The sequence below is a fragment of the Limulus polyphemus genome, unplaced genomic scaffold, assembly GCF_000517525.1.
Source record: "Limulus polyphemus unplaced genomic scaffold, Limulus_polyphemus-2.1.2 Scaffold3986, whole genome shotgun sequence".
Classification (NCBI taxonomy): Eukaryota; Metazoa; Arthropoda; class Merostomata; order Xiphosura; family Limulidae; genus Limulus; species Limulus polyphemus.
In genome coordinates this window covers 1-14,753 of record NW_013669596.1, presented here as the reverse complement: position 1 = coordinate 14,753, position 14,753 = coordinate 1, and the positions used below count along the sequence as shown (strand labels likewise).

Here is a 14,753-nt window from a genome sequence, read left to right as displayed (position 1 = left end):
ACCTAGAACAGTAACTAAAGAAGTAAAGCAAACAATTATCTCTTCTAGTTACGACCTTTGAACTTGGTTGCTGCTCGACATAGGTTGCTAAGCCTTTAAAAAATTGCATATGGAGGATATGAAACAATTTTTATTTAGTTTTTATATATACATTTGACTAACTAAAAAAATCATAAATTACTACATTAATACCATAGAATTCCACTATAATTTATCAAGCTTAGTAACTAAGATATATTTTAGTCTAAAAAAATGCATGTCCAAAGGTTTTTCGTGTGAAAAAAAAAGATAGAAGCAGATAATTTGGCTTTTGGACTTTCTAAATGTCTGAGGAATGTCTGTGTTCACTAGTACCGGATGGACAGCAGCTGAAACAGATGGTATCCTCAGAATGGTCTCTATGCAAAGATTCAGTTTTACTATATTTCAATTAAGGGGTTTTCTCCAGCTTCCTTCTGGACTCAGCATGACAATTAGTGGCCCTTTTACACTAGCCTGGTATTACCTGTGTTATACACACACAAAAGTAGTAGAGTACTGAGCACAGAGTCACTAATATGATTCTTCTTGGATCTCATACTTGAAGGTTTTCAGAGTGCTTTGATAATCATGGATAAAAAATGAGTTAAGGTGGAATATGAACACAGTGTATACAGTATGTGAAATTTGTATGGATAAGTTATGAATATGGATAAAAAGTGATCTTCCGCTTCTTTTTATTCTTAGTAGTTTTAAATGTGTGTGAAATAATAAAGAAGTTTAAGGAGTGGACAAAGATCCCATGTGAATAAGTTATGAACATATAAATCCAACATTTCAGGATATTTTGTTGACTTGCTTTGAGAAACTTTTGTAAATGAAAGTTAGCTTTGGTGGAATACATTCTAATTAAAAGCCATTTACGAATGTATTGCCTGTTACAGCTACTAGAGAGTCATGAAAACTTTCCATGAGAGCAGGTATGTCTTTCACACAACAGGAAGAAATCTTGGTCAACTTAAATTGCTCCTGATTGCAGTCATGGCAGCTTCTATGAAATTTCTGATAAACATGATTCATTTTACTTTATGGAAGATGTTTTCTTTCTTGATATAACAGATTTATTCCAAAAAGATTTATTCTTTTTTACATCTATTTCATGTAGACTTCAGCTTCTATAACTATAGGAAACCTTACAAACATGTGGGCATCATCTACCAATTCATTGACAAGGAGGTATGGAATTGTGTCAAAGCTCTGCCACATTATGACTACTCAATTCACAACAGTCAGTAGCAGTCTGTTAAACATCACCACAACCTGTAGTCTGATCTATACTTCAGAGATCAAAAGTTGCTGAAAAACTGTTATAGAACTGATCTAGAATTTTGAGGAATCTTGCATCTGTGAGCAGGATTTCACATAAATCACCAGACTGGCACCAAATTGGCAAACATTCATCATCCCCAGACTTAACAACCATCATTCGTAACTATGATGGTTGCTAGCTGAAGCATATCAGGTTGCATAGTACTTACGAAACCTAGTGTAATATTTTAGTTGTATCTTAGAACTTTGTACGGTAATACTGAGAATACCGTATACTAATATCATTCACCTAGTATAAAAAAGTAAAAGATTGAGTATCATGTCAACTGTAAAACATGCTATTTGGAACACAGATACCAAAAAAAATTTGAATGAACAATGAAGAAGTCAATTTTACAATTATAATTTGAGGTGTTTTTTCTTTTTTGATCACAGACATTGAATATACATCATAGTATGTATTATCGATAAAAACGTTGTTCAACACACCTAAATGAATTTAAAAAAAATAAAATTTTAGTTATTTATATTTTATGACAAATATGGTATGTGTCAATTGGCTTACTTACTGGAAATGCACTTTTGTGAGTTGCATGAGTGGTAACAAAATGCATATGTACAGACACAAGTTAACAAGTACACTCCTGATAGTTTTTCAAAATATTTATATCTTCCAAGGCTAAGACCAAAAAGAAATTAAACCTACTGTTACAAAGCACCTTCTAATTTCAACAGAAAAGAATTAAAATTAAGAATGCATTTACATTAATTTTCATGTTTTGCTTTGGAACAGCAAACTTTTATTCTTCATGTTTTCATAACATACAACCACAAAATTACCTTGCATCATTGAATTTGGTGGGTTAGATCCTTCTCCTTGTACAGAGCCCTGACCAGCACTCTGAGGTCCTGGACTCTGCATGTGGTTAGGGCCTTGTGAGTTTGGAACAGGTCCTTGGAGGTTGGGGTTCTGCATATGCCCAGGCCCTTGGGGATTGGGACTCTGCATTAGTCCCGGTCCTTGAGCATTGGGGTTTTGCATAAGCCCAGGTCCTTGAGGGTTTGGACCTTGCATGTGTCCAGAACCTTGAGGATTTGGACTCTGCATATGGCCTGGGTTTGATGGAGATGGAGCAAAACTTTGAGGAGGCTTAAAATCAAAGAATAATTACAATTTGAAAATCCTCCATACACAATATTAAACAGTAGTAAGAAATATTGATTAAAAACATAGGATTAATTGTAGATGCACTTGCCAATCACTGTTAGTATTATTTTATCGGTAAGAATCATTAGATCATGTAATTTTAGTTTTATATTTCTATATTTATACAAAAAAAGGACTCATAACACTCATGTGAGTATTTTAATATGTGTATTTATACAAAATGAAATTATTAAAACATGGCTTGAATATTTTGAATATGATCTACTAGGTAAATTTTTTTGTTGTTTATCATTTATAATACATAGTATATATATATGACCATGCTCATTTCTATAAGTTGGCTTATTTCAGGTATGAGGTAAAAAAACTTTGGCAAACATTCATGGTTAAGATAGTTAATCCCTAGATATAATTTAGTGATCTAATTTTTTCCTTTTAAAAGTACTTTCTAGTAAGTCACATCTACATAAATAATGCTGTCAAAATAAATTATCATTCATATGAATCGTAACCGAACTCACAGGAAGGTGTGCTTGAATATTTGGGCCAGCATCAGCTACTGAAGCAAGATATACCAGATTTCTGTGCAGAATTTGTTGGTACCTGTAAGAGTTGTAATAACATCAGCAACTAATCAAGTAACATTCAGCAACATAAAAAAAAGCAAGATTGATTCATGGTTATGAAATTGTTTGGCAAACCAGCCAACTTATTTTTCATGTGAAAACTAATATACTGTATTTCACATCTAATATCTATATGAAGTTTACTTAAGTATTACAAAACTATACATTGATTTTTTTTTTACTAATATGCAAGTTATGCAAATGAGAAAACAGTAAATTCATTATAAAGAAATGTTTACACACATATTAGTTAACAAAAAAAACTTTGTTCACCCAATTTACAAGTTTCATATTACTTTAGAAAGAAAAACTGATGTAATGACATTAAGGTAAAAGTAAAAACTGATACAAGATTTCTAAAGCTTACTGCCTAGTCATAATGGTTCCTCATACTTTGTATATGTACCAGAGAAAGAATTTAACATTTTAAAGTATAAATGTTACCAAAACTTGTGTGTGGCAAAATTATAACTCAAATTGTAAATACTTTTCCACAGTAACTCTTTTCATGATAGACATTTCATAAAATGAACAACTTTTAGACAAGCAGAAAGTAATGACAGTGACCAGAAGAAACTTACAAAAACAAATGTTTAAATATAACGGATGTGCTAGTGACTTGAAACACAAAAACAACATCTTTAAATTAGGCCTCAACAAATCTTGGACTCTAAGTCACCATGGTGACTAAACATTATTGTGGCACCTACTATTTTCTCCCATTTTTTTCATGCATATGATTGTGCTAAATAGAACTCAAATCTAGAACAGCTCCGGACTCTTGGAAGTCTGAAACTATTTTTTTGCATTCTTTGAGTCCTAAATCGAGCTTTGTTTCTATGATTTTAATGGTGGATTCAGCACTTCATGTTTTTTCAGGAATGAAGCACTGTGGTTGCACAACACGTTACTAATTTTGTGCCTTTTGTTTTTCTTCTTTCTCTCAATTCAACCAATCAGTGCGTGTGTTTTGACAGACTGGACCAAAGGCAGTTAGTTCAGGCAATACTATCAAGTGGTTATTGATATCATGTGTTCGTTAGCATACTCTCATTGCTGTGAAAGTAAATAAATATACAGTAGGCCCCATTTCCAGGTACAAACAGTAGTGACGTTAGGTTAGACACACCTAGCTCCTGAGTTTTTGGGCTGGCTCTTAGATCTGAAAATATTTATTGAGGCCTGCTTTAAGTGATTAACAAATTTTATTTAACCTTTAATAAATAAAAAAATAAACTTCATTAATTCTTAAAGATATTTTAATAAGCTCATCTGTTAAAACTCTTATTTGCATATATACATATGTAACGTTTTCTGATTTTTATTAATTACTTTTCCCAACCATCTTCTAACTCGTACTTTGATGTTAAGTATTTCAATGAATTCTGCATTTTATCAGTATAGGTAAATCTTCAAAAAATAAAACAATCAAAACTGAACAGATCCGTCAACATGAGAACATACAAACAAACTTATTCTCAAAATTTATCATTTTAATGAATGGATTAAAGAACATTATGTACCTTTTCCAATATAATCAATTCAACAGAATGTTTGCATATATGCAATCAAAACCAAATTATTTATTCTGTTATTCCAAGATTTCCATTAAACAACAAGAAACAGAATTATTTATATCTATACAACTCAAATGAATAAGGTCTCTTCATATCCATCCAACTCAAGTAAATAACATCTCTATATATCCACCCAACAAGAGAGTAATGTATCTATATCCATCCAATTCAAGGGAATAAGGTCTCTTCATATCCATCCAACTCAAGTAAATAACATCTCTATATATCCATGCAACCCAAGTAAATAAGGTATCTTCATATCCTCCCAACAAGAGAGTAATGTCTCTATATCCATCCAATTCAAGGGAATAAGGTCTCTTCATATCCATCCAACTCAAGTAAATAACATCTCTATATATATCCACCCAACAAGAGAGTTAATGTCTCTAATTCAAGGGAATAAGGTCTCTTCATATCCATCCAACTCAAGTAAATAACATCTCTATATATCCATGCAACCCAAGTAAATAAGGTATCTTCATATCCACCCAACAAGAGAGTAATGTCTCTATATCCATCCAATTCAAGGGAATAAGGTCTCTTCAAATCCATCCAACAAGAGAATAATGTCTTTTCTTATCTATACAATGCAAGTAATAAGGTCTCTTCATGTCCATCCAACTCATGTGAATAAAATCTTCATATCTATCACACATGTGAATAAGGTCTCTTCATATTTATACAATTCGAGTGAATAAGGTCTCTATATATACAAATGATGCAACTAAATAATGTCTCTCCATATCCATCCAACTGAAATGGAATGTTTTCACCATAAATAACTTTAGGTACTAAATTACCTTCAATTGTTGTATTTAGTTGCTGTATACTACTTACTGAAGACATTCTGAAGCTTTTCCCTTATTCTGATAGTCCACAATAGCTTGAATCAACTGACTGTTTTCATCTAGCATCTAGGAAAAATAAGGAATAGAAATATATTAATCATAAATATAAGTTAGAAGCTATTATCAAATTATCCAGTTTGTTATAATTTCTGTTACAAAATGATTAAAAATGAAATCAATGTACTACACAAGTAGTATTTTGAAGACATTAGCCCTGTGCAGAAAAAGCAAATCTTTACAAAAACATAACTTCTTGCAAGTGCCAGTAAATTTAAATTTTAAGTATTGGTGGAAATCTATTTTAACTGGGTAACCAGCCTGGAGGGGAAATACTTAACATTAAAAAATTACATCAATTATCTGTAAAGTAACAATTATTTGATTAAAAAAAGCTGCAGACAGTTCTGTCACTTCTAATATGAACTTATATGTACAAAACAACTAAAGCATCAAACTTGTCATGCCAAGTGATTTACAACTTATAAATAGTAGTTAGACATGGTTTGAGATGAAGAAAATTATTTTTAATCTTAATATGAAAATCACTTTGCACTCAGACTGGTCCAAAAAAGACTCAATGTATTCACGGACAAATCTTTAGTAAAAATACGACTTCTAATGTTTACTAAAAGCCTGCTAAATTTTGTGAAGATTCATATACTGTATTAAAAGTTATAGTATTGTTACTATATACAAGCAAAATTGATCACGTTTCAACATCTTACTGATGATAACATTTCCCATACACTCTACATGTTTTGATGTCTTACTGATGATAACATTTCCCATACACTCTACATGTTTCGATGTCTTACTGATGATAACATTTCCCATACACTCTACATGTTTCGATGTCTTACTGATGATAACATTTCCCATACACTCTACATGTTTCGACATCTTACTGATGATAACATTTCCCATACACTCTACATGTTTCGATGTCTTACTGATAATAATATTTCCCACACACTCTACATGTTTCGATGTCTTACTGATGATAACATTTCCCATACACTCTACATGTTTCGACATCTTACTGATGATAACATTTCCCATACACTCTACATGTTTCGACATCTTACTGATGATAACATTTCCCATACACTCTACATGTTTCAATGTCTTACTGATGATAACATTTCCCATACACTCTACATGTTTTGATGTCTTACTGATGATAACATTTCCCATACACTCTACATGTTTCGACGTCTTACTGATGATAACATTTCCCATACACTCTACATGTTTCAACATCTTACTGATAATAATATTTCCAACATTTTCCCATACATTCCATCAGTTTCATCAAGTTCAAAATGTACTCTGCTATTCAATAAGAATAGCAACTGGCATCATCTATGGCTTGAAGCTTCTCTTGAAGTCTTTCCTTCATAATTACAGAACATTTAGGGAAGAGTTTAATAATTACTTTTCTATATGTTTAACTTTTTAACAAGATACTCACATGAACAAGTTCTTGTACTTAGGTTAACTGTTCTTATAACTTGATGGAAAACTGGCATACAAAAAACTTCATTTCTAGGGTATAATGGGGGAACATATGACCTTTCTAGGCTATTCCATTTTTCTACTACTGCCATTCTTCAAGCTACAGATAGAAATCCCCTTTCCGATATCTAACTCTGATCCTTAAGCTACTTATCTTATACCTGTTTAAACTCCTTCAATATTGCAGCCTCTACAAGACCACAAAATACTCCATAGACAAATCACACTATTAAATTACACTGAACATAACATTCCAGATGAGGTCTCACCAGCACCTAACAGAAGGAACCAATGACTAGTAGAGCAGGGTGATTAACTTGATATAATCAATCACCTGTAAGCAGGGCCAGCCCAACATAATTTTTTTGTAATTAAACTTTTAGCCATACTTGTCTATTTATAGCCATGATATACATATCTGGCTAAATATATGTAGGGTTCTCCCTAACTTCTGATAGAAGAGGACCAAGTGAAGATTGAAAAGGTTTAAATGGTGGGTGGTTAAGATGCCTGCCTAGATTCCATTGCCAGTTCAGGGAAATGCCCATAGGGCATCTGGGGGACAAAATCCCCACTTGAAAATGATTTTCAAGAATTCTGAGGAATTAAAAAAGCCTATCCTGGACTCTTATATTTTGAAATATCAGTTATTTGAGAATAAAATTAATAAAACTAATGAATATAACCATAAACTAAACTTTTAGAAATTTTCCATTCTCATTACATCACATCAATTCTAGAACTCTGTAGCCAACAATACAAGAATCTAACTATAAAAGCTTAGTTCAAAACAATCTCACTAAAATATTTTGTGAAATTACAGCTTTTCCCTAGGTTCAAGAAGCCAAATTAAGAAAATATCAGTTTCAACAAAACTTTTTGCCAATCTGATAATAAGCAAATACAAATACAGTCTTAATTGCCTCAGTTTAATTTTTTGTGATCACATTTTTCTGCTCCAAGCAGCAAACAAAATTGTTTAACCTATTAATAGCTTAATGTAGTGCTTGCTACATTTTTTTGTTCTAAAATGCATATCTGAAAGAAACATTAATGATTTTGTGGAGAACTAATATAGTATGAAAAAACTAGTGCTAACAAAGTATGCTCTCGAACACAAATTACAGAAATAGGCTGCAATACTAATAAAGACCAATATTCCTTATTTTTCATGTGCGTGTGTATATATTCTTTATATTTTTTAATTAAAATGTAAAAGTTCATTAGGTTACATAAAAAAATAAAGGAAAACAAATTAAGTACAAAAATTATCATGAGACCAGTATATAATTTTAACCTGAATGAATGTTTGCACTAAGTACCCCGGGGGCACTGAATGTCATATTTGATAGGGCCTAAAAGGAATTGTAAAGTGATAACATTCAGAGCAACCAGATGTGAAAAGGACTGATAGTTAAGTACAAAAATTATCATGAGACCAGTATATAATTTTAACCTGAATGGATGTTTGCACTAAGTACCCCGGGGGCACTGAATGTCATATTTGATAGGGCCTAAAAGGAATTGTAAAGTGATAACATTCAGAGCAACCAGATGTGAAAAGGACTGATAGTTAAGGTGGTTTTCATAAATAATTGCAATTGTCTGCTACTATCTGTAGTCATTCTAAAAAAGTTTTGTTGATTTTATTTTGTATTTTTCAATTTTTCATTGATGATTTCAATACATTTAATGTTAGAGTAGAGAAAATATGAGGTAAGATATAAAGTTTTACTGAAAAAAACTTATGATATTCACTTAGAAGGCTCTAGAGGTTATGCAAGTGAAATACAAATATTTTAAGATGAAAACAAGTATTTTTATTTTTAACATAAAAATCACCTTTCACTTACACTGACTCAGTAAAGGTCTTATAAATTCGTAGACAAATCTTTATTAAAACATACTTTATCACAACATTTAAATTTATGTACAACTGGCATGTAATATTTACTAGAAGCTTGCCAAATTTCTAGAAGATATACTTTATACATTAAGTTACAGCATATTTAATTTCATTGTTACAGGTCAACCAAAATGACACAGTTAACATGCTTAAAGGTCTACTAAAATAATACACAACATTGAAATCAATACTCAATTAAAAACATTCCTATAATTCAGGCCAATCTATGGCCTCAACATGTTTCAATATTTACCACATCATCTTCAGGAGTGAACTTGCAAGACACAAGTGTCATATTTATTCCTTCTTAGCTAGGTTATGAGTTCTGTGTATAAGCTTACATTTCTGCATAAATCTCAAAGGAAGACCGACCACATTCTTACACAGATATTCACTGGATCTTTGACTATTTATTAACTTATAATATTTTTTAAACCTTATTAATTCTAAAGATTTGCAGATATTATTGGCTTTAATACCATTTGGTTGAGCCAATATTACTGGTTTTTTTACCATAATATCATGTGTTTTTTGTATATGTTCTGCTCTGGCCAAATTTTCAGTCCTTTAATTTTTGTACACATCATTATTTACTGCAAAACAATATTTTATACCAAGTTTTATATGTCCAATATAAACACTTCCACATTCAATTTTATAAATACCAGCTTTTTCCATTAACTGTATATTATCTTCAGTATTACTGTATTACCTAACATTTGTTTTACCTTATACATTGATTTAAATATAGAGTAAAACATTTGTTTTTAAATATTCTGAATAGACAAGAAGTTAAACATGAAACACTAAACATTCTATTTTAATTTCATCATAACTCAGTTTTAAGGTAATACCTTAATCTGTTATTAGCACACTAGCAAATTTCTTAACTGCTCTCTCTACAATAGTTGGATTAAATTCTCTTTCAACTGCTGTATATTTCATTAGTAACAACTCATTTTTTAACTCCTCTTGTTTTGTACACATCTTCAAAATTCTAACATCCAAAAGTCTTTATTGTTAGTGTTAACACATTTTGCCAACCACTCCTCTTATTCCCTTTTCAATCACCTAATTTCACTTTTAACCATTTCTGTAGTACTTTTATTAGTCTCAAAGCCTTCCATCTTAGCAATCTGAATCTGTAAGCTGTTTGGTTTTAAGTTTGGCATTTGTCTACTTTCATCCCCATCTGATCAGACTTACTCCATGTTTGAAGTAATTTATCCTTGGAAGTTCATATATATATATAAACATAAGTTTCAGATACCTGAAGATCACAGGAGATCAAAGAATTGCTCTACTGACCTTTTCTAGAAGATTGATGACATGAGGAGTTACACTTATTACTAGACCTCAGGACTACAATTTCAGACAGATTCCTATAAACCATTAATGTTACATGGTCAAAATGAACATACACCACTCATTGAGTGGTAATTTTTTAAGCTTTTTATTAGGACAAAGGTGTAAGGGATGTGTGCTGCTACATCTGTTTTTATATTCACTATCCTATTAAACAAAAAGCTTTAAACATGTTGTATAAAAAAAATATTTGCTTTCATTGACCAACACAAGGTTAACAACATTAGGCACCCAAAAAATGTAGAAATCTGAATAGACGTATCACAATCACATCCATGTAACTAGCATGGCAGCCATCTTGTTTCATGCTCTCAGCTAAAGTAATGTTTAAGTACTAAGTCACATGTGATTTAAGGAAACAGCATTGAAATGTTCATTTAGCAAGTAAACAAATACTTTAATTTCTAGTCAGGTTAGAATACTATCATAACATGAACATGTACAAAGCTTTGATTCCTATATAAATTTAAATTAGTATATTCATTATTTTGAAGAGTGCAATCAAAATATCAAGCGAGAAGGAGCACAAACATGAGCCCAAGCCTAAAATTTAATATCTCATACACATAAATTATGGAACATCAAGACCTTTTGGCCTATTACATCTGTAAGTAGTGTTCTACTACAACTACTAATCCTAAAACTTTTATCATAATTTATTAAAATTCAAGTACTTACATCAAAGGAGAAAACAATATCAACAAATGCATTATGATTAAAAATTATGAATTATCACTGTGAAAAAACAGCTACCATTTCCTTCAAATACCTAGTTTAATAGTACTATTATATTTTATCAAAATTAATGGCTTATCATTCCTTGGTATAATCATACATAACATTAAAAAAAATGTTTTAATATAATTATATACATTAGTTTTTCTCCCATGAAGCTGATAATATTTCAATATTTAAAAAAAGAACCTACATTCATTACTACAAAAATTTTTATGGCATGAATGCCTTTTCCAAGCTGGTGAAGCCTGATAATTTACTAGCAGAGACCCACAAAACATTTGCAGCCAAATTAGTATCTTTATTGCAACAGTACTTATTTAAATACAGGATTTCTAGAGTAATACAAAAGAATTCTAATTGCAGACATTGAAATGTATAAGGCCACTTGTTTTAGTCCTAAAATTAGTTAAGCCTTTATTGAGTACGGCCTATATTCGATAAAGACATAAATTAACACTGTAACTTGTGTATGTTTTTTGCTTTAGTTCAGTGAGGGCTAAACCTTACTGCAGTTAATACTATCAATAAATAATCTTCTAATATTATTCTATTTAAAAAAATAAGTAATAGGTATAATACTAATGTCTTATGAGTATGACAAGTACAGTTATTACTTCTCATCTCCTAACCAATGTATAACATGATTTATTGCCAGAGATCATTTGTAAACAAAACAACTTTGGAAATAAATTCTTAACATTTTTATTGGTTTCTTTTAACTGAAAAATAAAATGTACAAATTATATAACTAATTTTAAACATTAAGTCTGTATATTAGGCAAAATTCACTACTGATACTAATTAGATTTTAAAGTTCATTAAACTCAAATGATTACTTAATAACAACTAAAACATAATTTCAATAAATTAGCAATTTACTTTAATTTGTACAATTTAAAACAGATACTATAAACTTGACCACTTTTAATTATACTACAAACCTTCTGAATGGTTGCAGGATTGGGTGGTGGTCTACCCTTCTGGTGTGGCACAAAGGCAACAGACATTTTGTTTCAGATTTTGCTATAAAAATCAACATGGGATAAAAGTTATATATAACCTTTCAACAGCATCAAAATCATGCCTGGTGTCTCTTGCCTTTACTGTTTACATCAATGCTCTGTTTTGACAATAGGTGTAAAGATCAAAGCATGTAAATCTTGAGATCATAAACTACTAGTACTACTACTATTTGTTACTTGTTTTAACAACAGATGAAGAAAAACCATCATTTCTGTTTATTCCTAATGTAACAAATTATAACACAAAACTTACTTATACACCTATTTAACTGAATACTTTAATTTTGTGAAATCAGTTTTTAAAATAAATGTACTTCTATAAGTAACTATAAGTTCTTATGAAAATTTCTTCTAAAAAGTGCAATTATATTTCTAAACAAGTACATATTTTCCCCACTGAAGAAATAACTTCAAGTTTAACATCAGGCTAGTGATATTCAATGTACATAAATAAACAAAGCACGATTTAGTATCTATAACTTGTAAACGATACTGGTAATGTGGTAATATTAACACATTTAAGTACATCACTATCAGTGTCTTGACATTAGTAAATCGCTATTTTAAGTTTAACTTCTAAATTGTATGTTACTGTTAGGCTTATCTTAAATTAGATTTTTTTATATAAATTTCTTTAAGTTCAGGTAAATTAAATAAATTGAAATACATAATAACAAGATCTAGAATGTGATTTCTAAATTTTACTAAAACGAGAATATAAATCGAGTTGTACTACTTGAAAATTAACTTACTTGATAAATTATACTACAACGCAATACAAGCTAAACAGAACTTCAATAAAAATGCCTTCCGTTAAAAAATGTGTCGCTATTGTCATACTAAGCTACACAAAGCGGCATCTACATAAGCAAAATAATGATCTTAAAGTTGAGTTGATAACGTGGTATTATTTTAAATATATATATATATATATATATATATCGAGTCTGATTATTCCAGACACTCCTTATTAAGGATATAAGATCTTCTGATTTGACACACGTATTCCGTGATACTGAAACACTTATTCAAAAGGCTTTTAGGATTTTATGGTCTGGCTCCCAAATTATTTTAATTTGCTTTTGTTTGACATTAAGCACGAAACTACACAAATGCCCCCAAAGGGAATTAAACTATGAATTTTAGTGTTATAAGACCTCAAGCTAACTGTTTAGCCGATGGTACTAGACCTTGTTTGTTCTTATAATAATAATAAATCATGAACATCAAAAGTCATTTTGGCCTATCAAGAATATCCCGACTCCCATTCTTTTTCAACAAACAGGAAAGCAAATATAATTACTTGTGGCATTTTCCGCTGAATTGCTTTCCCACAGAAATTAGATAGGACCTGCTAACTTGAGGTCAGAAAATAATACTGTTACGTCTCTGATCGTTTGTTAATTTCCCGTATAATTTCTTTCGGGTGAAACTTTAGCGATACAAGTCCTTTCTTAAATAAAACTAGTTTATTCTTTCTCAATACAACTTTGCAACACATTTAATTTCCACAGTCACTTTAACTTTAACACACACTATAATTCACAACGATTCACGCATTTTACTTACGGTAATTGACTCAATTGTCTGTCTCTATATCTGCCTGTCTGCAGTTATCTATCTCGTCACTTCTTGCCGGTCTTATATATTGTTACGCCTCCAGTCGTTAGTTAATTTTCCGTAAATTCTTTCCGACTAAACTTTAGCGACACAAGTCCTTTCTTAAATAAAACTGGTTTATTTCCGAATACAACTTTACGATACACTTAATTTCAACAGTCGCGCTATAATTCTCAACGAACGTCTCACGTGCTCGAGTTCAATTACACACTCTCTGACTGCAGTTCACTTACTCACTACACTGTTGTCCCGTCACGTTGTCAACGTCTTATATATATACAAGACTAACACATATTTAGTAAATGCTAGGGCATTCTTGAAGGAACAGGATATTTCTAGAAAACGGGTGGCGTGATACTAGTCACGTGACCTCGCTGACGCAACAATATATATACTATAAAAGCGTACATCTCGTCTCTTCGTGAATCTTCTACATACTCATCACGTGTTACTAGTGTCGCGTGACTTCTGCTGTCGTAACACTGCCCCTTCTTTAGTATTGTTCGTAACAATAGCCACTTACATTAAACCAATAGATAATTAATAATAACTTAATTAAATGTACAGAATTTACAAACACTACAAACACAAAATTAAAATTCAACAAAGTCTCTTAATTTTACGGAATGTATCTTCTTCCGTACTGGTCTCTATCTCGTTGGCTTCTGCTTCACGAGAGGTTCATCTGCTCCATCGGAAATTGTCCTATGATCGGTAACAGTCACATCAGTGGCAGTAACTTCATCAAGGGCTTCACTGTTTTCCTTCTCAAAACCGAGTAGAGTTTCTTCTTTGACAGTGGCCTTTCCAGGTGACACGTCTTCAGTGGCGTCTTTTGTTCCATTGTTCACTTCTGCCCAACTGAAATGTCCTGGACCGTGATAACGCCAAAGTCTGTTGGCATGCATCACCTTTGGCTTACCTCGCCGACCACATCTTATTCGGAAAGTCACATCTAAGAGACGCTTTACTATGCCATATGGGTTTCCCATGGAGAAGACAACTTAGGAGACTTCCTTTTGGTCTTCCTGGGATTATACAACCACACCTTGTCTCCTGG

The 14,753-nt window shown here is 31.4% G+C and overlaps 1 protein-coding gene across 1 annotated transcript in view; it reads right to left on the bottom strand.

The window, feature by feature from the left end:
* Positions 1 to 12,933, bottom strand: part of LOC106470410 (protein SSXT-like) — a 23,126-nt gene extending 10,193 nt beyond the window's left edge. Inside the window, exons 1-5 of the mRNA XM_013930966.2 lie at positions 12,826 to 12,933; positions 11,993 to 12,074; positions 5,517 to 5,593; positions 2,998 to 3,079; positions 2,149 to 2,458 (exon numbers count right to left, since the gene is read on the bottom strand). Of these exons, the coding sequence (XP_013786420.1) occupies positions 2,149 to 2,458; positions 2,998 to 3,079; positions 5,517 to 5,593; positions 11,993 to 12,058 (535 nt within the window). The 5' untranslated portion in view covers positions 12,059 to 12,074; positions 12,826 to 12,933. The remainder of the gene's footprint in view (positions 1 to 2,148; positions 2,459 to 2,997; positions 3,080 to 5,516; positions 5,594 to 11,992; positions 12,075 to 12,825) is intronic.
* Positions 12,934 to 14,753: the final 1,820 nt, after the last annotated feature.